The following is a 26456-nucleotide window of genomic DNA, read 5'->3' as shown; positions in this document are numbered from 1 at the left end:
ATATATTCACTTTCTCCTCAGCACCTGTCCTAGTTACACACACTCTCTTCCTCATTCACTACACACTTCACCATCTGGTATCATGCCTCTTCAGACCCACTTGTCATTTAACCGCTCTTGTCATGGCTATGTATAACATGCACACACTCCACTATTCTCCAGAACGCAGCAATTTACTTCCAACTACAAATTACCTTTTTTACTTCTTGTCACTATGCCTTCGTCTTCTCTGTTCTTTTTGCCCCATATCTCTCTTAAGCTCAAACTTCTCCCTTTCATTAGGGCACCTCTTGCTTCTTCTTCCTGACTCCCAGTCGTATTTTCGCTTCGTTTGCGTGCTCTTGTTACATCCTGCGTTTCTACTCCCACAATCGCTCCCTGTTTTCTTCTTTCTTCTTTCCCACTGGCCTCCGTTCTGGACTCCTTCAATATTGCCCTGGTCTCCCTTATTTCCCTCCTCATCTCTGCTAATACCTCCCTGTTCGCTACTTCGAATACTTCAGCTATCGCATCCATCCCTTTCTTTCTTGCTGCGAGCTTGAATCCGGTGCTTTATTGTCCTTGGTTCTTTCTTTACCTCCATGTCCATCTTCACCCACTTTACTGTCTCTGGTCTGTCTTACTTCCACACTTTTCCCCACTACCATTTCGTCTTTGCTGTCATTTTCCATCTCTCGTAATTTCTTCGCAGGCCACACTCTGGTCCATATACCGTTAGTCACAACTAATTTTTGACCCTTAATATAGGCTCTCAACCCTTGCAATTTAGCCCTGGCCAAATGTTTCTTCAGTGTGTTAATGTTCTTTACCCCTTCTCTGCCAATGTCTTCTTTGATCCAAATTTTTGTGCTACGTATGTTGTCTGCACCTTTTAACACTGCTTCCGCCATCAAGGTGGAAAACAGCTTGAGTTTTATCGGTCTGTCACCCCTTTTTTTGCCTATCCTTTCCACATCATCAATGTCAACTTCGCTAAAGTTAATTCTCATCATTTTCTGGATAATCTCCACTACTTTGTATGTTGTCAGTACTTTATCTTCTCCTTTATCTTCCGGTACTCCATATATAAATAGGTGTTTCTTCCTCCGTTCTCGGTTACAGTCTTCAATTTCCGATCGCAGCTTCACCACCTCTCCTTCCATCTCCCTTATTCTTGTCTTGAGTGTTATAATCTCTCTCTCGTTGGATTCCACTTTGCTCATTATCTCGTCTGTTTGTCCCTGTATCCACCGTCGTATATGCTCAAATTCCTTCATTTGCTCCTTCATCATATTCTTAATCTGCTCAAAAGGGGAATACTTCTTCCACCACTTCTTTCACCACTTTTTTTATGACCTCCACGTCTTCCCAGTTCATGTTGCCACTAGAAGTCGGGCCAGGGTTTACCTCTACACCTCCTATAGTTAGTAGTACCAATATCACCGCTGCCGCTAATATCATCTCGTCCATCATTCTTGCTTCCATTATACCTCCTTTATTTCTAGCTATCTCCTTTCCCTCTTTCCTCTGCCATCTCCCAATAGCTGCACGATATTGCTCCACTCCAATCATCGTCCTCTTCCCACTCGAATTACTATACTACACACCGTTCACATTCCACGCTGACTCTCCTGAGACCTCCACACAATACGTCCGTCCCCGAACGCTGACTAGGTTAGACTGTGGCGTTCAATAAATTTCCAATTGCTTTGAAATCATTTACGAAAAGTCTAGGAAAGCAACAGATAGGGAATCCGCCACCTGGCCGACTGCCCTAAATGCAGGTCAATATTTATTGATTGATTGATTGATTGATTGATTGATTGATTGATTGATTGATTGATTGATTGATTGATTGATTGATTGATTGATTGATTGATTGATTGTAAGGGATTGAGAAGTTATGAGGGCGCTGAAAGGCTTTAGGAAGCATGGAGGCGGAGACGAAGTGGAAACATTTTGTAGACTGAGGAGGGAATACAAGGCCAAGATAATAGAAAGGAAAAAGTTATGGAAAAAGGGTCAAGTGGAGGCAATCAATAGGGAATGCAAAAGTAAGGAAGGGGAAAAGGTATGGGAGAGAATTAACAAAATTAATAGGGGACAGAGAAGGGATAGTAAGCCTAAAATTGATTACGAAATATGGATGGAATATTTCCGTAAACTGTTAGGAGGGAAGGATAGATCGAAGGGGGATAGAGGGATGGAGGCGATTGTGTGGGGGTTGGAAGTAGGGAATTATGAGTTGGACAAAGAAATATCAGTGGAAGAGGTATTGTAAGTGATAGGCATAGCTAAAAATAGAACAGCTGAGGGTAGGAACGGAATTACAAATGTATTTTGGAAAGAAGTGATAAAGAATGATAGGATGAGGGAGTGTATAGTGAAGTTATTTAATAAGGTGTTCGAAGGTAGCAATTTTCCGAAAGATTGGAAAAAGGTAATATATGCACTATATATAAAAAGAAAGGAGCGAGGAGCAACCCCAGTAACTATAGAGGTATAACTATATTAGATGCGTTGAGTAAGGTGTACACGGGTGTATTAACGAATAGACTGAACAAATGGGCGGAAGAGTTGTCTATTTTATCGATCTACCAAAGTTGGTTCAGTAAGATACGTAGAACAATGGATAACGTGATGATAGTGAAGAAAATAATTGATAAGTATGTGATGAAGGAAGGAAGGAAGCAAAGCGTATATAGCAGCGGTGGATTTTGAAAAGGCATTTGACACAGTTAGTAGGAAGGCGCTGCTTAAGAGATTGGGTAGGGTGGGAATTTCCAAAAAGATGAGACGAGCTATTGATGCCATATATGAGGAAGTGTACTGTAGTATACGATTAGAAGAAGGGGTTGTAAGTGGTCTAATCGAATCAAATGTAGGTTTAAAACAGGGCTGCAAATTATCTCCCATTCTTTTTTTATCTTTATCAATGACATATTAGAAGGGCATGGGAGGGAGTGGGCGAGTCCTGTATTGGGTGATATAGAGATCCCAGGTCTGATATTTGCAGACGATGTTTTATTGATGACGTTGACGGGGGGAGGTTTACAGAGAAGTTTAAATAAGGTTGCGGATTACGCCAGGAAGTGGTCGTTGAGAGTAAATAGTACTAAGACAAAGGTATGTTGGAAAAGCAGGAATGGGAAGACAAAGAAGCATTGGGTTATAAATGGGGAGGTAATACAGGAGACAAATAAGTTAGTGTATTTGGGGGTTTGTATAAGTAGGAATGGCAAATGGTCCGAACAAATTAATCAGGCTAAGTGGAGGGGGATAGCAGCATTTTCAGTTATAAGAATATTGGAAAATAAATTCCCAGCGGTCGATTACAATATTTAGAAAATGGTATTTAAGACAGTGGTTCTAAGTAGGGTGTTTTATGGGGCAGAAATATGGGGAGTTGAAGAGGATTGTATAATATTAAATTATTAAATTATAATATTATATTATGTTAAATCAGATTTTTCGTAGATTTGGAAAAATTGTACTGGATCTCCCAAATTGTACGGCTAACGCAGCGGTCTGACCCATGTGTAATGTGTGCTTAGAGGTTGGGGGTACTGGAGAAGATTGGTAACGGGAGAGGCAGTCTTCTCCTGCAAACGGTCTACCGGCACCAAATAAAGAGTTCTTTTGGAGACTATTGGAATGGCAATGTGAAGAATATCTTTGAGAGGTTGGGGTTAGGAATTTATTGGGCGATGGATTGGGAAAGAAGGAATGCAGTTTGTTGGAGGAACACGTTAAAAAGGATTAAAGATATTCACTTACAGGAGCTGGAGACTGATTGCGGGAGAAGAGAGTCCCTAAACATGTTTATTAAAATCGAACAAATAGTAAGTGTAAGAATAGATAATGTGAATAGATAAGAGAGAAGAGCAATAATTTGGTGGATGTTGGGTTCTCTCTGAAATAAAGGGTGGACAAGAATGAACGACAACTCAATTTGTTTATTGTATGGAGAGGCCAGGGTGGAGTTACATTTGTTAATAGCATGTAAGGGAACTCGTGCGGAGAGAGAGAAATTCATGAGCGAGGGACAATTGGAAGCCATGAAAGTGTTGGGCAATGGCCGGAAGATTATTAACTGGATAGGGAGAGAGTGGAATGAACCTGGTAACTTAAACAAGTTTTTAGAGGCTATCAAAAACGCTGCATCAAGAAGTTAAAGGAAACTGAAATTAGTAGAGTGTAGTGTGGCAGATATATATATATATTGTTCTTACTATCGTAGCGAGTGTGTTGCTGAGAATATAGGTCAGCACGGAGTAACGAGATAAGCAGCAGAGAATTAAGATCCTCACACTAGTGGATAGCAGAGTTGGGGGGAGATAATGGGTGTGCACGAGCGTCGGCCTTGGCAGGGCTTGGCTGCCTGAGTCTGTTGGAAGACTCGGTCAGCTGACCAAGGGCTCGCCGCACGAACATACGTCCATTGTAGGGACTGCTATAGTTAGCTTTTTGTTTGTATTTTGCTTTGTTTTCCGTGTTGCGGAGAACTTATTCTATAGGTTTTTTTTCATTATTTACATCTTGTTTTGATTGTATTGTGGGTTGCTTTCTATGTGTTTCCCTTCTGGGCTGTTCTCTCTTTTATTTCTCCGTAAAGATTAATTTGGTTGAAAACTGTACAATCTGGAGAAATAAATAAATCTATTACTACTACTTGTGCTCTCCAAGGGGAAATACTACTCTCACTTACACCTTCCTTCAGCATGTTTCAATTCCAGCCGCAATTAATTTCGAATCACTATTAGAATAGCGACGATATTTGACAACTATAGGTTTACAATCAGGCGATACGTTAGAAAATAGTACAGCAGGTTTAACTTTGGCAATGTGATGATACAATTTCTACGGAACTTAGTTATATGCAACCGATTCCATATTAGAATTTTTGGGTATATGTGTGATGCTCTTTGATTTATTATTTTTGCTAAAACCTACGTAAAGTTAAATAGTCATTGCTAATTTTTAACAATTTATTAAACAAATCTCAACATATAGGTATGAGATTCTCTATTATGTAATAAATGAATTAGGTTACCAGTAAGTCAAAAAATATTACACAAATACGCAAAAGTCCTAGTATGCCACGTTTCATATAACTACCATAGATGTTTATAATCACAGGTACGCTATCGTCTGTAATTTCTTCGAAGATCCTCCTTGCCAGACATTTGTTATCCAAAACCCACTTCATAAATTTATTTCGGTATTGGATACTGTACCAATAAAATATAGTCCGACTCTACTGTTGATTTTATGAGCGCACAAGACATTTCTCGGGGCAATCCTAGAGGAAAGTTAGCTAGGGCTTGGTACAGGAGAATAGGTCCTATCTACAAGAAAATCGAGATGTCCTTAAAGAAATTAGTTTATTCAAATTAAGTGCAGGTTGAATTGCATATCACCTTGGTGTAGATATTCTATGTCTTCAGAATTGCCTTACAGGTAACCTCGTACTCCCAGGTCTCCTTGTCACCATGGAATCAAATCCGTTCTGCAGGGTCCTTTCGTCACCATGGAATGGAGCTGGAACACCCAGGTATGTCCAACATGAGGATCGAACTCGTATCTCGTACCTGAAGCTCTAGATGATCTCGAAGCCCTCCGGCGATCTTGTCCCGGGGTAATCAATCGTGATTTACTCATACGAGCGTCCACATTTACACAGTCCTCCGACACATTTATTTGGCACCATCATTTGGCTTTAATATTGACGTAACACGAAGTTTGAAGTAGTCAGATCTTTACTTGTCACTTGTAGGTAGTAGAATTTAAGTTGAAGATGCGGGAAGCATCGAATTAAGAAAGAAAAAAATAAATCACAGTTCATGGTTATTGGCTTTTGGAAATAACCAAACTAAAGCTCGTTCATGAATTGTGCACTGTTCGTGGTTGCTTTCCACAGTAAATAATGTTGCACTTGACACAAAAAATATAGCTGCTCAAGAGTTCATCAATTGGGCACCGCTGTTAGCAACGAACTGGTAAATTGTTAACCACACTTATGAAATAATATAGTTTAGAAATTATTACGTACAGTTATAAATTCAATCCAGTTTGAATTGATTACCATTCACTTCAACACAGTATCAATCACCTGAATTGGAGCACTCGAGTTTAGAATTGCGCAATAGGCAAACACGTGTATTATTATAACGAAGCAGTTTAAGCATTTTCAAGATCACCTTTGCGTACCAAATGAAACAAATTGAACTGAGTTCCCAACGAGATACACTCTCAGAAAAACATCACAGTTAATGACATAATGTTGCAGTGTGTCACTTTGAAATAATTAGCACAATTATTTGGATGGTGAGAAATCTAAGTTCCACAATTCAATGAAAAATTTTAAAGTCTTGACAAATAATAAAGTCCATTAGCACATTTATTATAACACTTGATGGTGGGAAACCTAAGTTCGACAATTCATTGAAAAAATTTAAAGAACTGACAAATATCAAAGTTCATTAACACATATATAACACTTGATGGTGAGAAATCTAAGTTCCACAATACGTTGAAAAATGTGAAAGACTTGATAAATATCAAAGTCCCTACTTGCACACAAATTCTAAGTCCGATTTACTTGTAGAACCTAATTTCATTTCACCCGCAGAATTTAAGATAGACGATATTTTGACATGCGTATTGAAGCCGCTGTTTGGTGAGCGATGTTATGCCCGTTACGCAAATATTTAGCGTCGTTTCACTGCATTTCTCTTTTTTCTTCCCGTAAAATCAAATTTGTGTTCGCCTCTGTGGTGTAGTAGTTAGTGTGATTAGCTGTCATCCCCGGAGGTCCGAGTTCGATTCCCAGCCCTGCCATGAAATTTGAAAAGTAGTACGAGGGCTGAAACGGGGTCCACTCAGCCTCGGGAGGTCAACTGAGTAGAGGTGGGTTCGATTCCCACCTCAGCCATCCTCGAAGTGGTTTTCCGTGGTTTCCCACTTCTCCTCCAGGCAAATGCCAGGATAGTACCTAACTTAAGGGCACGGCCTCTTCCTTTCCTCTTCCCTGCCATCCCTCCACAAGGCCCCTGTTCAGCATACCAGATGAGGCTGCCTGGGCGAGGTACTGGTCATCCTCCCCAGCTGTATCCCCCGACCCAAAGTCTGGTGCTCCAGGTCACTACCCTTGAGCGGTAAAGGTGTGATCCCTCGTTGAGTCCGAGGGAAAAAAACCGACTCTGGCGGGTAAACGGATGAAGAAAGAAGAAGAAAATTCAATTCGTTCTAACAGGAATAAAGCTCCTAAACGACCAATTTTAACATGCTTTTCAATTCGGTTTGCTTTTAGGTCAAGTTCAGATACCATAAAACGTTTTTTTCCTGATTTCATTACCCGCGTCCTACTTCTCAATTTACAGACTGTTTTCTGTAATCTGGTATTTAATTTTCTAGATTTAACAGAGATACTCGTAGACTTTCCTAAATATAGAAACGAGACTTGTACTCCTTTTTCGTTTGTGGCTGACGTATGAAGATATGGTATGTTCGTCGTTATCTGAATCGGAACTGTTACTATATTTTGATGGCAATACATAATTTTTGGGAGCTAGACGCTTCCTGCGTTTGACATTTTCCTATTTGTAAACAGGATACACAATGAAAACAGAAGGAAATTTGATTGATGTGCTTACACTGAAATTTGTTTTATGAGAAGAATTGCTAGGCAAAGAAATCCTACTATATCACCTTGCCTAGAAATAGTTTGCTTCCATTTCTCCCTTAAACCGCACTCGGAAGGGATACACAATGAAAACAGAAGGAAATTTTATTGATGTGCTTACACTGAAATCTGTTTTATGAGAAGAATTGCTAGGTAAAGAAATCCTACTTTATCACCTTGCCTAGAAATAGTTTGCTTCCATTTCTCCCTTAAACCGCACTCGGAAGGAATACACAATGAAAACAGAAGGAAACTTTATTGATGTGCTTACACTGAAATCCGTTTTATGAGAAGAATTGCTAGGTAAAGAGATCCTACTATATCACCTTGCCTAGAAATAGTTTGCTTCTATTTCTTTCTTAAACCGCACTTGGAAGGGAAACTATGGACGTCAATTTTCATTTTTTTAGTGTCATCCGAAATACAGAGAGGTACACAACATTGCACCTTCTTCTCAACCTCACAGACAGAAACAATATTCACAATAAATTGCACAAAATCAACACAGCAACACAATTACTCCGCATATCACGATGTTAAAGTCTGCCAAGAACAGAACGGAGTTTTCAGCGACAAATTAGTAGTTTGTATATCTCGTAGGCAACGGTCCAACACCTAACCAAGTGGAAGAAGAAGAAGCCCAATAACAGACCGAACGAGCTAGAAGGCTAGAATAACATAGAGGGGCTGTATACCTGACATCAGCGCTCCCTGCTTGAAGCAAGTTGATAAGGGGCAGCCATGTTAACGGTTGTCAAAACAAAGCGAATTGGCGCGAGAGCATATGTTGAGGTGATGTTGCTAAGATGCGTCAAGTGCGGCGAAAACCACATGGCTGCAGCGTGTCCTCTTCAGGACAATGCTCCAGCCAAGTGTGTAAATTGTGGAGGAAGCCACCCAGCCTCCTTCAGAGGCTGTTCTGTATATGTCTCCATTATGGAGCAAAAAGCGGCCAGGGAGGTCTCAAAAACTAAGAAAATTAAGACTCTCCCTCCCTCAAGAGCAGTTGACCCCAGCTTCTCTTTCGCCCAAGCGTCAGGAGGAGCCGCCCCCCCCGCCCCCGCCGCACTTGGCGCGCCGAAAGCAGACCCTGCCCCTCAAGCGGCGGCATCCCTCACGTCCGACCTCTCGGGACTGAGGGATATCGTAGACCTCTGTAGGCAAGTGAATTTTCCCAAGCTGATACCTATAATTAAAGGCACAGCGACCAAAATAAGAACATGTCCGACAACAATGGACAAAATTATGGCTCTGATAAATGCTGCTATGCAGTATTTCTCAGAGCCCTAATTTTAAGGCTCATTCTGTTCTGACATGGACTTAACAATCTGTGCTTGGAACTGTCAGAGTGTTGTTGGTGAGAAATATGAGCTTGAAGCTTTTATTTCTGACCACAATATTGATATAATGCTGTTAGGGGAGACTTGGCTAAAACCACATATGCCCTTTAAAATTAAAAACTTTACTGTCTATCGTAAAGACAGGCTTCACGATGAGCACGGGGGCGTGGCTGTGCTGATTAAGTCTAAACTTACGCACAGCCTGTTAGACCCTCTTCCTCATGGTGCTATTGAGTCTCTCGGTATCGAGATTAGACATGGAAATTATCACTATCGTATTTTTGCGGCCTATTCTCCTCCCAAAACTCCGCTACATACAGCGGAACTAGATTTATTATTAAACAACCCGTCCAGAGTCTCCTCTTTCATCATTGGTGACTTAAACGCCAAGCATCCAGATTGGAATTCACGAGTGACTAATACTAAGGGCAGAACGCTACATAAATACATGAGGGAAAACGACATCGGAGTCTTTGCTCCCACCGAACCTACTATTTATCCCAGTAATGGTTCGCGTCCCGATGTCATAGACGTGGCAGTGACAAAATTTTATAATCAACCTATAAATTTTACACTACCTAGGGAATTAAATTCAGACCATGACCCCATTCTTTTTCATCTTTCTTGGGTTAGGTTATCTGAGCCATCTTTTCCATTGTTAAACTCATCCTTGGATTATAATAAGTTCACTTGGCATGTAAATAAGAATCTTCAACCTTTTGAAATTAACTGCCGGGATGATATTGACCGGGCCGTGGAGCATCTTACTAATAAGATGCAAAACACCCGTAAATACATCCTGAAAGCTGCTCGAAATTCAGTAAATAGCGATAGGGGCAACAATGACAATCGTACGCCCACACAACATGGCGGGCGTACGATACGTCATTCCTCCCATATTAATAATAATAATAACGTTAATATGGGAAGCCGCATAGCCTGCCAAGATGACTCCACTCCTGAAATTATTAAGGATTTAATTAAAATTAAAAATGCCTATCGTAAAAGATGGCAAAGATTTCGGGACCCAGCGGACAGAGCGGAATACCGCGAACTCGCTCAAGAAGTCCGAAAACGATTACTGGAAAGAAAGGTGGAAAGATGGGAGGAATTCTGCCGTACCCTCACCGAAAACGAATCAGATCACGAGTTCTGGCGGGTTACTCGTTCTCTGAATCGCCCCTCCCCTCCCAGGCGTGCAATTCATGGCCGCAACGGATTAGCGTTCTCCCCTTACGATAAAGCTGAGGCCTTCGCTGATACAATCGAAAGTCAAAGTGTACCTCACGATCTTTCTGACGATGACGACGACGATAACGAACTACGGACCCGAGAGGTACACAGAAAGGTCTCATCTTTTTTACAACAATGGACGCCTGACAATGACATATCTGACGTAACGCCTGCAGAGGTCCGCAGGGTTATTAAAGACCTAAATGAGAAAAAGTCTCCCGGGGATGATAGGATTAGCAACAAAGAAATTAAATCTCTGCCCTACAGAGCAGTAATCTTTTTGGCAACCATCTTTTCGGCATGTTTTAAGCAGGGATACTTCCCCAAGGTTTGGAAGACGGGCCGAGTGGTCGTCCTTCCTAAACCAGGGAAGGACAGATTGTTCCCTCAAAATTATAGACCTATAACCCTATTATCCCACATCTCTAAGATACTCGAGAGACTTATTCTAAACCGCCTCAATGCTTGCCTGAACGCCCACAATATACTGCGACCGGAGCAATTTGGGTTCCGGTCGAAGCGCAGCACCCCTCTAGCGGCGCTGCGCCTCGTGCAGTATATTTGTAGATCATTTAACATACGGCGTAGCGTGCCAGCGGTATTTTGCGACGTAGAGAAGGCTTTTGACACCGTCTGGCACGAAAATTTAATAGCCAAACTTTTGGACCTACAGGTTATTCCAAATTATATTATCAAAATTATAACGTCCTATTTAACACATAGGAAATTTTATGTTACTGTAGATGGAGAAAAATCCACCCCTCGGAGGCTACGAGCTGGAGTCCCTCAGGGTGGAAAAATCTCCCCCATACTCTACGCCCTATACGTAAATCATCTACCCCAGTGGCAGGGAGTAGAAATCCAGCAGTATGCGGATGATATAGCTGTTTACGCCTCTAAAAGGAGAAACAGAGATACCATCACTATATTGCAATCTTGGATCTCTCTGTTCGAGAAGTGGTGCCTTCGGAACAGAATTAAAATAAATGCTGGCAAGACGCAAGCAATTATTTTTTCTCGACGAAGGCCTAGCCTTGGTCATCTTATTTTACACGATACCCCCCTGTCCTGGTCTCAAAATATCAAGTATCTCGGCCTAACAATTGACAAAAGTCTTATCTGGAGAGGGAACATAGAACAGGCCCTGCAACGAGCATGGGCTCGTGTGGCAAACCTGGCACCTCTGCTTTATAATAGATACATCTCAATTTCCATCAAGAGAAAACTCTATTTAGCTTTCCGTGGTAGGTAGAGGTGAAAGAAGGTGCGGGTGTGAACGGGTCTCAAGCTACGAAAGTAAAATTAATTTAAAATTTAACAAGGTTATATTTTCTTTTCAAAATAAGGAAATAACAAGCATGGCAGGTACAAAGTAGCAAGTCAAAAGGGTAGTTACAATATTTACAGGATTTGGGCTTCGCGCCCTGACTTCACAATGCTTGGGCAATCAGCTCAGTTTTACCCCAAACACAAGTTTCAACAGAGGGGCAGAAAACCCCATTCATGCCTAGGAGCCCTTGCTCCAAATTACACTGAAAAGCCTCCACGAAGCATACAACACTCAATTTTCAAAAAGAGCCACTCGCTCTCAACTTTAAGCCTCTCAAAGGCCACACCAAACTCCACCTTCGAGTTGTCCTCACTGGACATAGACACAGGGGTAAAATACCCAACCTACAGAGGTCTATTAAATGAAAAGAAGGTTGATTACATGACCTCCAAAATAACAATTTGAGAGGAGGCGATCGGCACTCCTAATACACTTTGTTTTTAAAACCTAATTTGGCTCTTAGGCCACTGATGCAAGGGCTAATCCCATACTACGGAGGTGACTTTAGAAAAGAAACAAATTTACATAATGTTAAGGAAGAATAGGTTGAGAAAAAAGTTCACCTCAAAACAATATGAGTGGGAGATCGAGAGGGTTAAGCACTCTCTATCCCAATACGTAGTTTAAAAGGTAAAATAGATACCAGATTCTTTACATTTTTAAGGAAGGTTACATAACGGAAAAACTTCGGACCCGCCCCGAGAGTTAAACTGCTGAGCTAGTAAAGAAAGAAGTTATTAATTGGCCATTACCTTGTTTGAACGCTGCCGAAGAAAGAGGCGCTTCCCGCCCCCTGCTATGTACTTTACACACTGAAAGATGGAACAGAAGTGGCGCAGAGACCCTAAAATCAGCAGTTTATATCCTCTCGCGGAAGGTTCGAGGCGTTAGGGGAATGAAAACACCCGCCCACAATCACTTTATTGGAGAATAAAGAGAAACCCCTACACAAGATGAAGAAGAAACACATTATTGGTGGAAAATTAAGTTAAGAAATTCGGGATTGGTTGAATACAAAACAAGGAGAAAGAGAGGGGTATACAGCCAACTTAAACCATAACAGAAGGAAATTTAACAAGAAACAAACTTTTGAAATAAAAATTTCTCCAAAGAACAGTTCTTTTTCTTCGCACTAGGGTGCACTATTGTAGTTCTTCAGTAGTGTCCTCTAGAAGAGAAAGTTCACACTTCTTACTTCAAGCAAAACAAAAACACATCAAAAATGACACAGTTCTAAAACTCCGAAATTTACAGGTAGTGACATCTTCTGAGAAAGTAAAAAATTAATACCGTCAATAAAGTTCAGGTTTCCTCCAGCAGAGGAGTTTCAACTGGCGCACCTTTTGAATTAGCGGCGTGGAGGTGTACCGCCCGGTACAATATTATCAAAATTATAACGTCCTATTTAACACATAGGAAATTTTATGTTACTGTAGATGGAGAAAAATCCACCCCTCGGAGGCTACGAGCTGGAGTCCCTCAGGGTGGAAAAATCTCCCCCATACTCTACGCCCTATACGTAAATCATCTACCCCAGTGGCAGGGAGTAGAAATCCAGCAGTATGCGGATGATATAGCTGTTTACGCCTCTAAAAGGAGAAACAGAGATACCATCACCATATTGCAATCTTGGATCTCTCTGTTCGAGAAGTGGTGCCTTCGGAACAGAATTAAAATAAATGCTGGCAAGACGCAAGCAATTATTTTTTCTCGACGAAGGCCTAGCCTTGGCCATCTTATTTTACACGATACCCCCCTGTCCTGGTCTCAAAATATCAAGTATCTCGGCCTAACAATTGACAAAAGTCTTATCTGGAGAGGGAACATAGAACAGGCCCTGCAACGAGCATGGGCTCGTGTGGCAAACCTGGCACCTCTGCTTTATAATAGATACATCTCAATTTCCATCAAGAGAAAACTCTATTTAGCATGTGCCAGGCCCATACTGCTCTATGGGTGCGAGGCCTGGGGCTATGTTCCCAAGACTCCTCTTTCCAAATTACAAGTTTTCCAAAATAAAATATTAAGAAAGATGACAAGAGCGCCCCTTCTGAGATCTAATAGGAAGATACGCACAGAAGTCCGTATTCCGACTATTAGAACTCAGATTAACAAGCTAACAAGGATGACCAGGGCTAGAATTCTCCAAGCCCAGTCTACTGATCAGGGCATCGCACTATTAAAACAGGTCATAAGGACCAAGAAGCCGAATACTCGCTACAAGTATCGCGGCCCTTGGCTCCTGTATGACCGGTCTTAAGTAACCATTTCGGCCTTTTCCAAATTAAACTCTATCCACTCAATAAATACCTAGAAATTTCACCCTGAAAAGCCCCGTTTCTTAAGAATGCTCCTTCTTCTTCTCAGCTTACCCAATGGCTTTAATTAACTGATAACAATTACTTAACGAAAAGGGGGTTTTCACCTCTGACTTGCAGGCTTAAGCCTACAAGACAGATCGCTTTCTCCCCCGCCAGTGCATGATTGCGATTTTCCGACTCATCGGCTATTCCTAGGAAACAGATGAGTAAAAGGGCATAGTTTTCGCCCTGGGACTCTCCATTTCGGCGCCCGCAACACCAAAAAAAAAAAAAAAAAAAAAAAAGATAGGGAGATCGTGCATGCCAATTCAATTCCCTAAGTTTTAAGAAGTGAAAAGATAGATTCTCGCTTTCAAGAATGCCAGGCGTAAGCTCAGGGTATGGATGTACTAATCGGAGTAATAAAACCAAGGATATATCGTACTTTAAGTAAGTATTACTGAATTATAGCCGAGATTCCTTTTCGTAATTTCTGTTTGTAATTAAATCCATTTTATTGTTTACTTAGCGAAAGTACGGATAGCCACGGTAATTATTTGTCGAATTTTGTTTCAGATCTCGTTTAAAGAACAAGGAATTTACTGAACAATGCCTTGTGAGGGCGAAAAGAGATAAATGGTACCCCACTCAATTCAGCTGCTTATGCTCTGTACATTTCCAGCCCTATTTAATTTGCATTCACATTTACAAATAAAGGAAATGGAACGCCCACCACCAAGAAAACGTAACCACAAAAAATCACTTATTTCGTTCAAACGTACACCAAGTATGATAAATACAGCATTTTACTGCTATTTTTGAAATGTATACAGCCTTTATTGTAGATGTCTGTTGCCTTGCTTTTTAAAACTATGCCACACTTCATAATGGACTACTTTCAAGCTAGTAATCCCAGTATGATATGATAATGGGAGAAACATGATATCCCCCTATATTATAATAAATAATTACACTAAACGATTATTGTGGTAAAGTATTCATGGGCCGCCTCTGTGGTGCACTGGTTAGCGTGAGCAGCTGCCACCCCTGGAAGCCCGGGTTCGATTCCCAGCTCCGCCACGAAATTTGAAAAGGGGCACGAGGGCTGTAACGGGATTCTATCAGCCTGGGGAGGTCAACTGAGTAGAAGTAGGTTTGACTCCCACCTCAGCCATCCTCGAAGTGATTTTCCGTGGTTTCCCACTTCTCCTCCAGGCAAATGCGGGGTGGTATCTAACTTAAGGCCACGGCCGCTTCCTTCTCCCCCCCCACAAGGCCCCTGTTCAGCATAGCGGGTGCAGCCCTCCCTCACAGTTGTATCCCCCGACCCAATGTCTCACGCTCCGGAACACTGTCCTTAAGGTGGTAGAGGAGGGATCCGTCGCTGAGTCCGTGGCAAAAACCAACCCGGGATGGTAAACAGATTAAGAAAGGAACACAGTACTCACGAGGATGCAATAATTTTAAAAATATTAACAGCATGAGGTTGTAACCTATGATTTTAAGGTTTTCTGTCATAAGTATTTATGTCCATCGTTTTTATTCTAATTTACGCTTAACCACAACAGCCAAGCAGGGTAACGCTCTTGTTCCGATTTCGAGGCCTATTCGTATGTCACTGTGGGATGATTTCGAACTACCCTACAATCAACTGATCGTGATGTTGGCCTCGTGTCGCCTCTCTAAGTCATTCTAGCTCGTTGAACAGACCAGAAAGAGGAGAAGAAGAAGACTTTCGTACTACTTATTCTCTTTGCTTTCGTATGTAATGCCTTAGGAATCGGAATTTTTTAAAATAAAAAGATAAAAAGAAAGAAAGCAAAGGGAATACAATAAACGGAGTGTTGATCTATGTCAAAGAGATAACGTAAACATTGAATTTGCGAGAAAATTGTGAATGGTAATATGTGAATTATTTGTGGGTACGTATGACATGATTCCGTTGTTTATGATTGGTTTTGCAATATGTTTATTAATACGTTGTTCTTCCAGCTTTCCTCCAGGGTAATTTATATTGTCATAATACGATTGTATGTGCTTTTTTCATTGCCGTTGTACTAGTACGATATGCTTTAGTTCCCTTCGTGTTATTGCTAGTTGTTTTGTATTTCCCTCCAAATGTTCACAAAACTACGACTGTCAGATAAAATGAATGCATGTTCGTGCCATATAAAGTATTAATGCTCTTTTATCTCCGTCTCTCCCTATGAAGACGAATGTGACTCATCTGTCAACGTTTTACAACTTCCTGGATTTCTAGGTACATCGTTCTTCTTTTCTGCATATCTTTCTGAATCTATTCTGTTTTCATTCCTGCCGAAAAATAACGGGCATTTCTCCGCATGTGGAAACTTCATGGCATGTTCAGGGTCTTTTCTTACCTTTTTAACTGACAGTATTTTATATTATGAAATTTCTAGTTTTAAACTGTACGTTTATGATATGTTTTCTTTTTCTGGTTAAACTATAGGTTTTTGATATATTTTTGTGTTTTTTTGGTACTACTATAAATCTAATTTTGAATATAGAATTTTGTATATTTCTGGACGCTTGTTGTGTAAATAATGTCACTGTGATTTAGAGGAACAACATGTTAAAGACTTTTTTCCCCTGGTTTGAAGATGTGATGATCAATCAATCAATCAATCAATCAATCACTACTGATCTGCATTTAGGGCAGTCACCCAGTTGGCAGATTCCCTATCTGTTGTTTCCTACCCTTTTCTGAAATGATTTCAAAGAATTGGAAATTTATTGAACATCTCCCTTGGTAAGTTATTCTAATCCTTAACCCTCCTTCCTTTAAATGAATATTTGCCCCAATTCGTCCTCTTGAATTCCAACTTTATCTTCATATTGTGATGTTTCCTACTTTTAAAGACACCACTAAACTTACTTGTCTATTAATATAATTTCACACCATCTCTGCGCTGACAGCTCGGAACATACCACTTATTACAAGTGATAAATATAATTTTTGATCCGTATTGATGATATTTGATTGAAATAATAACCATAAGTTAATTTATTAACTTGACATGTATTGATATGTATTAAATTAACTTATTATTTCAATCACATACCACTTAGTCGAGCAGCTCGTCTTCTTTCTCCCAAGTTTTCCCAGCCCAAACTTTGCAACATTTTTGTAATGCTACTCTTTTGTTGTAAATCACCCAGAACAAATCAAGCTGCTTTTTGTTGGATTTTTTCCAGTTCTTGAATCATGTAATCCTGGTGAAGGTTTACCAGAAGTAGTTTGCAATACTTCTCGTGCTTTTTTGTTGTTGTACATAATGTATAGTACTAAGGGCCGTAATAAAGCCAGGATAACATTTTCAAGACAGGATTTTTCTGTGTGGATGCTACAAATATGGCATTTCTTGCATTGTTGCATGTGTATTCTGTAAATTTGTTATTTTTCAACATTTTTCTCTGGCGTGCCTCTGGAAAGATATTTGTGTTTGCTGGTGACTAATTACTGGGCCACTTTCTTATATGCTAATGGAGTTTCACATATTAGGCCTAATGGATTTAAGTGTCTGACACTTAGTATTTTCTCACTTTTACTTGTTAAAAGTCCTGGGGATAGTGGGACCACATTTTTGATTTGTTTAGTATTTAACTAAGGTTTAAAGAAGAATCCCACCTTCCAATACTTAATTCTCATTTCAACCTTAGTTGAGTTATTGCCCATATGGGCTCAAAATGATATTTATAAGTTGTTTTTGAGTGTTTGTCATTAATTGATATGTATTCAATTTTGTATTAATGGAGGACTCCTGTTTACTTTCAGGATATTTTATTGACAAGCTGTCGTTAACATTAATTGAAAAAGAGATGCCTTAATGAGAATCCACATTGTCAGATCTTATGAATGGTAACGAGATTGACAAGTCATTAAGTAAAATGCCTCGGCCCCTACCTGAGGGTCAGGGAGCAGCGGGGGCGAGTTTCATCAGTAAACCTGCTCGAGGATGGTTACACTCCGATCAGCAAATTGCCAAAGAAGGGATTACATATGCGGTTAGAGTAAGTAGTAGAACAAAGTTTTTTTTGGAAAATTTTCCTATTGGTGTCTTAGCATTAACATTGGAAGATCTGAGGATTTGGTAGAAATTCAGTATGTGCAGTATATGATGTATAGCTTCATAATGGACTTGAAATGTTACAAATCTTATGGGAATACCTTGCAGAGGAGAGATGTGTTCACTGCGACAGCTAGGGACCAGCCCGCAGAAGTACATTTACTTATATTTATATATTTATTTATTTATTTATTTATTTATTTGTGAACACAGGTTCTACACCCAATTAAGTACCTTCTTGACATTCAGTAACAATATGTATCTATGAAGTTAAAAATCAACCAAAAAAAAAAATAAATAAATAAATTATAGAACAAAATTAACATTATATATGACACCATTTACAATTGAAAAGAAATGAAAAAAATCACTTATCACACGGTAATACAAAGCAAAAGACAATACAAAAAAACAAAGAAACTTAAAACATGAATGAGTACACTGGGAAATATGATGAATACCAGAAAGAAGGAATTGTCAAAAATTTACAAATTGTAAAGGCAGGCTTCTAGTTTCTTATTGAATTCTTTATCCGATTTGGTGAATATATCGACTTCTTTTGTTACAGTGTTATAAAGAGTTGTCATTTTTATGAAAGGTGAATTTGACTGATGCAATGTTTTTGACCTTTGAACGTGAAATAATTGGTGCTGACGTGATCTTGTCTGCGGAACATGGAATAGAATGCGTTTTAACAGGTCCAGGGATTCAAATCGTCCTATTACAATTTTCTTAGTATTTGTATAGTAATTAGGGAATGTCTGGTTTTCAATGAAGGAAATTGAAATATATTCCTTAATAACTGGGTTGATGTGTCGAAAGGGCAAAAAGTATTAAAAGTTTTGAAATAAAGATAACGTAGGAACTTGTTTTGTACAATTTCAATAGCATTCACTTGTTGCTTTGTATACAGGTTCCAAATTATTACAGAATATTCCAGTGTGCTCCGTACTAAGGTAATATATAATTTATTCAGTACAGAGGGCTGGGTAAACGGTCTCGAAGTTCTTATAAAAAATCCTAGCATTCGGTTAGCATTCTTTGTTGTTGTATTGATATGATTGTTGAACGTTAGCTTACCGTCAAAACTTATACCACCGAGCTCGATAGCTGCAGTCGCTTAAGTGCGGCCAGTATCCAGTAATCGGGAGATAGTGGGTTCGAACCCCACTGTCGGCAGCCCTGAAAATGGTTTTCCGTGGTTTCCCATCTTCACACCAGGCAAATGCTGGGGCTGTACTTTAATTAAGGCCAGGCCGCTTCCTTCCAACTCCTAGGCCTTTCCTATCACATCGTTGCCATAAGACCTATCCGTGTTGGTGCCACGTAAAGCCACTAGCACAAAAAAAAAAAAAAAAAAACACCTTATCCAATTTTCCTCCTGTATATGATAGGCTGAGACTTCAAATTCCTTCCTCCTGGTTAACGTCATGTGTTTACATTTACTAAGATTCAAAGACAAATTATTAATATCGCACCAAGAAATGACATTATTGGTGGTCGCTAATGTATTTGTAAAGTTTCAAATCATCTGCAAAAAGTAAACAGAGTGGCAAATATTTTCTGGTAAATCATTAATTAGAATTAAAAACAAGAGAGGTCCAAGGAACATCAGAAGGACTGATAACATTATCTGAAATTCCATTGTTAAAATAAACTTAATATAAATTATCAGGCGTCATTATTCATTGCTGAAGCATGCAATAGCATTTTCATTGGCTGAGACACATTCGGATTTGATGTCATTCCCAGCAATCCTCTGAAATGCAGTCCGTTACCAACCTGCGCACCATAAAAACACAACTAAATCCAATCTGTAAAGAAACAGTGTACAGAACAGAATAACAGTAATTTTCTATTCAACTTACCTTAATGTAGGAAAGGATATAGAACGTCTGCAGTTTTAAAAAAATCGTGCACCTTCGTATCAGCAGGAACGTTAGTCTTGAATAAGAATTCTGCCAAGTAGGCGGCAAAGTGAGTTTCCCCTCTCCTGAAGCTGGGAATGGAGTAGGACCAGTGCTTGCTGCCCAGAACAAACTATTCCTTTGTCATTGGCTGCATGCAAGGATGGCCATGTCGTGTCAGCTTTTCACCACTATCCAACGTAGAATGCCCTGTTATCACCATACGGAATGCTAGAGGCCTAACAGCCGCTTTGCAGTCCTTAACTGGGCGCTTAGCCGGGCTGAGTGGCTCAGACGGTTAAGGCGCTGGCCTTCTAACCCCAACTTGGCAGGTTTGATCCTGGCTCAGTCCGGTGGTATTTGAAGGTGCTCAAATACGACAGCCCCGTGTCGGTAGATTTACTGGCACGTAAAAGAACTCCTGCGGGACTAAATTCCGGCACCTCGGCGTCTCCGAAGACCTTAAAAAGTAGTTAGTGGGACGCAAAACAAATAACATCATCATTATTACTGGGCGCTTACGTCCCCAGACCGCCTTTGCTCTGTCACAGTCCAAACCAGTCCACTAGTTCGTAAGTTCAAAAGTAGTGCCGGTGCACCTAAGAATGTACGACTTGTTCTTAAGTTCAAGTGTTGGCAGTCCTGTGCACCCCACGATCACGACCATTGCAATAAGTCAGTGGGAAGAAACAAATGACAGTGCATTCTCACCTAGTTATCTGTGCTGAAAAACTGCTGCATTAATTGAACTTTTGCCGTTTATACAGTTTTGAGATGTCTCTGTAGGTTAGCGTTGGCATGAATGGGGCATTTTAGGAAAATATTTTTCTGTGTCTTTGCTAGTAAGACCTAGGCCCGGTTTCTTCAACGAATGTTAAGTGTTAACTCTGCTGTTAAGGAGACTTAACACATAATTTTTAAAAATGGTTGTCTCATTAAGAATTGTTAACTCTAACAAATTGTTAATACTTGTGTTAAATTAACCTGGCAGCAGCCCTGTGTTAAACCTCTTAACAGCTGCTAAAATTTCAAAATGGAGGCTTGTAGAAGACGTAAGTTTGAAGCTTTACTGCTATATGAAGACTGTTTATAAACTGAAGCAGGCAAAGGACCACCCATACTAAGAAATAACTACTTTCTAGAGTTGTCAGAAGATATAGTTCTAATTACCAAAGCCATAATGAACAAGATACTAGACAATATTGAAAATAGGTTTGAGTTTCCAACAGTGAGGACAAATTTCATGAGGCAGGATCCGCTTCGGACCACATGGAGGTGATAGAACACTAAAATGCGAACACATTTTACTCAAACTCGTCAGAACTGCAACCTAATAATTTCCGAAAAATTTATGAATCCCCCGATTCTAATGCAACACGTATATACTTGAAGAGTTGCAACCCAGACAAGTGGAGCAGTGGCCGAGTGGTCATCGTACTTGTCTCCGAACTGCGACGACGTGAGTTCGAGTCCCGCCATAGACACACTTTTTAATACAAATTAAATCATTGTTTCAGGGAATGTGAAGGTAAAAATGCGAATAAAATGAATAATCAAATTGCAGTGGAACTTTATTTTCTACCTCACATTAATATATAAAGAGATCCAGGAGTAACTGTGAGAACATTTAGGCCTATATTAATTTCAGGTAGAAAATGAACTGTACTGCAATTTGCGTAATATTTTTGTTCCAATTTTTATCTTAACGTTCCCTCAAATATGAATTTATTAGTCTTCTTCTTCTTTATCTGTTTACCCTTCAGGGTCGGTTTCTCCCTTGGACTCAGCGAGGGATACCACCTCAAGGGCAGTGTCCTGGAGCTCCAGACTCTGGGTCGGAGATACAACTGGGGAGGATGACCAGTACCTCGTCCAGGCGGCCTCACCTGCTATGCTGAACAGGGGCCTTGTGGGGGGATGGGAATATTGGAAGGGATAGACAAGGAAGAGGGAAGGAAGCAGCTGTGGCCTTAAGTTAGGAGGAGAAGTGGAAAACCACGGAAAACCATTTCCAGGAATGCTGAGGTGGGAATCGAACCCACCTCTAATCAGTTGACCTCCCGAGGCTGAGTGGACCCCGTTCCTGCCCTCACACCTCTTTTCAAATTTCGTGGCAGAGCCGGGAATTGACCCCGGCCCTCCAGGGGTGGTAGCTAATCACACTAACCACTACACCAGAGAGGCGGACATATTCATTTATTTTGTGCAACAATTATAGCTGCGACAAGACTCCAGTTCACGTCTACGGGGTTCGCAGACAAGTATGGTGACCACTTGGCCACCACTCCATTTCACTGTGATGTAACTCCCAAGTATATATGCCTTGCATTGGAATCGGGGATTCATCAATTTTTCAGAAATTATTAGGTTGCGGACCTGACATGTTTAAGTAAAATTTGTTCGCCTTTTAGCGTTCTTCCACCTCCACTTTGTCCGAAGCGGATCCTATGTAATGACATCTGACCTCATTTTTTTCGAAAACGAAAGCGTATTGACTTAAACCCTCATACACGAGTTACCGTTGAGTGTTTCCCCACAGGTACATTGAAGCTTGGTGAAATCGGTTGACCCCAGGGACTGGCCTCTACTTGTTAGGTATTATGCTTGAGACACTTTTCATGTAATTGTAGGCGACTATGTTCACGAGTGCAAGAAAAAGTGTGTAGAATCTAGCAAGGAATTCCTCCTGCCACTGCAGCATTAACAAGGCGGATCCTGTGTAATGACATCTGACCTCATTTTTTTCGAAAATGAAAGCGTATTGACTTAAACCCTCATACACGAGTTACCGTTGAGTATCTCCCTACAAGTACATTGAAGCTCGGTGAAATCGGTTGACCGCAGGGACTGGCCTCTACTTGTTAGATATTATGCTTGAGACACTTTTCATGTAATTGTAGGCGACTATGTTTACGAGTGCAAGAAAAAGTGTGTAGAATCCTGCAATGAATTCCTCCTGCCACTGCAGCATTAACAAGGCGGATCCTGTGTAATGACATCTGACCTCATTTTTTTCGAAAATGAAAGCGTATTGACTTAAACCCTTATACACGAGTTACCGTTGAGTATCTTCCTACAAGTACATTGAAGCTCGGTGAAATCGGTTGACCGCAGGGACTGGCCTCTGCTTGTTAGATATTATGCTTGAGACACTTTTCATGTAATTGTAGGCGACTATGTTTACGAGTGCAAGAAAAAGTGTGTAGAATCCTGCAATGAATTCCTCCTGCCACTGCAGCATTAACAAGGCATTACATTATTTTCCCCACAATAAAAGAATGCCCGAAAACCATTCACAACACATCAATTATCACATTTTCCCGGTGATAAGAATATAAGAATAGGCTACGGTATATCGAATGTTGTGATATAACAGTCCGTTCTTTCATTTTTTTTAAAGCACATTTGCATAATTTTAAATTAAAATTAAATGAATTAACAACTCGCATTTACCCCACTGTCGGCAGCCCTGAAAATGGTTTTCCGTGGTTTCCCATTTTCACACCAGGCAAATGCTGGGGCTGTACCTTAATTAAGGCCACGGCCGCTTCCTTCCAACTCCTAGCCCTTCCTTGTCCCATTGTCGCCATAAGACCTATCTGTGTCGGTGCGACGTAAAGCAACTAGCAAAAAAACTCGCATTCATTGTAGCGCTTTTGTTGCTTCTTACTTGACATGTTTATGTCTTATCGGTCTCCGCTAACCATAACCTGTAATAATATTAACCATGTGTCTGTGTGACAAAATACTATTTCAGCACACTACTAGGAGCGCTTTATGTAAAGAAACAAAAGACGCCCACTGCCAAACGCGTTTAGAAATCTCACTAAAATGTGTTAATTTGTCTTTAACAATTGTTTTGTAACAAATGTTGGAAATGTGTTCGTGAAACAGGGCACTTTTAAACGAAGTGTTAAATTAATAACAATTGTTTGTTAACATTTGTTAAGTAAAATTTAACATACAGTCGAAGAAACCGGGCCCTAGTGTTTACAGTGCACTATGTCTTCTGGTGTAGGCTAAATCAGCTGCCAGCTTCTTGTAAGGGTGTGGCAATCCAGCTGATGAGTCCACTGCTGTAATGGGGCGAAGCGCTTGTGATTTCACTATTGAAAAGGCCTAACGAGCTTTAATGATTTTAGATCAAATTTGTTACCTTCATAGACCTGTCTGTCTCATCCTTGGCTTTGATGATATTATGAAAGTGACTGAGGCTGTTCTTTATGTGGGCCAGTGCCTGTTATGAATGAGGATGGTTGATGTGTGTATTTCAGACTGATATGTAATTGCTCTTTCTGGCTTGGGGTAGAAGGCAATGGGAATCTTACTCCTAATATCTCTAGTATATCTCTTAAGTGACACGTAGGTCATCTATGACATCTGATGGCGGAGTTATTGAGGACCAAATTGGCCTTTGGGCTGAATACTCAACTTACAATGCTTTTCCTTTACCGGTTTTGAATATTATTTTCAATTTAAAATCTCGTGCAAAGACTTACAGTTTGTGAACACTGTGGAATTACATCATCAATGTCCCAGCATGGTGTATGCAATTTGTCGATTTAATATTATTCAAACATAAATTATTTAAGGAAATTGATGCTTTCTTTCCGTCAGCTATAACTTAACCTACAACCATTTTAGATGATATTTTTTTGAACAAACCTAATGACTGCTATAATACTGCAAGTAAGCTATTCCAGGAGGGATGGATATTTACTGTTCGAACCATCTCTTTATATTCAACCTGCAAAGAGGTTATGTCTTTCTGCATCCGTTTTAAATAAATAAATAAATGTAATGGCTCCTATGATAATAACCACCTGGTGGCCTTGATCGTTAAGGCATCAGATCTATGTTGTCTGACACCGTGGTTAGCCAGTTTGAGTCCCGTTGGTTGGAAAAAATGTCACTGTCAGAATTTCTAATCACTAGATTTTGTGTCAAAAGCCTGGATTTAATTCCATATCTCTCCACAGTGTTCATATGGAGTGAGGGAATATGACACTGTTGATGGTGGTTTGTCCATCGGGTGGGGATGTTTGGTCTTGAGCAGACCCCTTGGTGTTATTCGACAGGTATAGACTATGTGCCGACACTGAGTTTCATGTGGTCTCTTCCCCTGCCTACTGTCATATATTACGTGATTAATTTTATTTCATTAACTCCTGTGATAAAGTAAACTCTTTTCGTCATCTCGAGGTGGTGCAGCTCTTTTCAGGCACACTCCATTGGAGGTGAGCTGCATGTACCATTTTAACCACATACCAGCCCTCCTACCATTCTTAAATTTCTGACAGTACCAGGAATCGAACCCGGATCCCCGAGGACAGCTACTAATAGCGCTAACTGTTATGCTAAGGAGGGGGGCAACTCCTGTGATGAAGTTGATGTCAGGAAGGGCATCTGGTCATAAAAACTCACTATTGAGAGTCATCTCATTTCATACCTGACTCTATAAAGTAACTGTACAAGGGTTGGACAAATAAACAAATACTTCATCAATGACCCTCCTCCATTGCAGGACAAATGCTAAGTAGAAGAAGATGATGATGAATGGCTTCTGTTATAATAATTGTAATACATTTAAGAAGGAATATTTATACTATAATCCATCTCTTTATTATCAGCCTGTGAAGAGTGTGTGTTTTTTCTCATCTAATGGAGTTTGTCTTACAATCAGTTTTCTTCGAGTTTCATTAGTGGTAAAGTCACTTTTGTTATGGTGTTACTATACTTAAATTATTGTTATTAATCATATGGCATACAGTATAACAACATTAACTCTACAAGGACAACATGGATACATACATATTTAGACAGTTCACAGATTAATGTCCAAGCTCCTTAGATACTGAATGTCAGCATTGACAGACAGACAATCCTCATGCTCACTGGCTAAAAAAAATGACATACTGTAATATAGTGTAATAATATCATGATGTGGGAACACATGTGCCTTGGAGCTGGCATCAGACGGTACTGTAGTCAAAGCTGTGGTAGGGGCCAAGTTCTGGTGGCGACCCAGTCCCATGGAGTATAACATGGGCCTCGTGCACAGGGATAAGTGTGAAGACCTTAACGACAGTAAAGGTGTAAAATAAAAGTTTTCAGTACGACTGAACCGGCGGAGGAGGCAACCCATCTATCTGGGTATAGCACGAAAGGGGATCCTTGAAGGCTAAGGGAGTAAACCCTGAAAAAAAGAAAAACCTCTGATGCGTTAGGCTCAGCAGGTTAGTAGAAGAGTGTTATTTTGTGTTGCTTTCAATGTAAGAATAAGCCTCAGATGGAAGAATAAACCAAATTTAGGCCAAACTCCATGAAATGAAATGTTGTATGGCTTTTAGTGCCGGGAGTGTCTACAGACATGTTCGGCTCGCCAGGTGCAGGTCATCTGATTTGACACCCGTAGGTGACCTGCGCGTCGTGATTAGGATGAAATGATCATGAGGACGACTCATACATCCAGCCCCCGTGCCAGAGAAATTAACCAGTGATGGTTAAAATTCCCGATCCTGCTGGGAATCGAACCTGGGGCCCCTGTGACCAAAGGCCAGCATGCTAATCATTTAGCCATGGAGCCAGACGCTTA

General features: G+C 40.4%; 1 protein-coding gene across 4 annotated transcripts in view; it reads left to right on the top strand.

Moving 5' to 3' along the window:
* Window positions 1–15684: 15684 nt before the first annotated feature.
* The window catches only part of Shc (SHC-adaptor protein), a 179903-nt gene continuing 169131 nt past the window's right edge, over window positions 15685–26456 (top strand). For 3 of the 4 annotated variants that reach the window (XM_067135813.2, XM_067135812.2, XM_067135815.2), the window contains exons 1-2: window positions 15685–15788; window positions 17663–17898. In XM_067135813.2, the coding sequence (XP_066991914.2) occupies window positions 17740–17898 (159 nt within the window). In that variant the 5' untranslated portion in view covers window positions 15685–15788; window positions 17663–17739. Of the gene's footprint in view, window positions 15789–16012; window positions 16127–17662; window positions 17899–26456 lie in introns of those variants that run through there. The other variant, XM_067135814.2, reaches the window with a different exon arrangement.

The sequence above is a fragment of the Anabrus simplex genome, chromosome 1, assembly GCF_040414725.1.
Source record: "Anabrus simplex isolate iqAnaSimp1 chromosome 1, ASM4041472v1, whole genome shotgun sequence".
NCBI lineage: Eukaryota > Metazoa > Arthropoda > Insecta > Orthoptera > Tettigoniidae > Anabrus > Anabrus simplex.
Note: the sequence above shows the minus strand (reverse complement) of the source record. Positions and strands in the feature narration are given on the sequence as shown.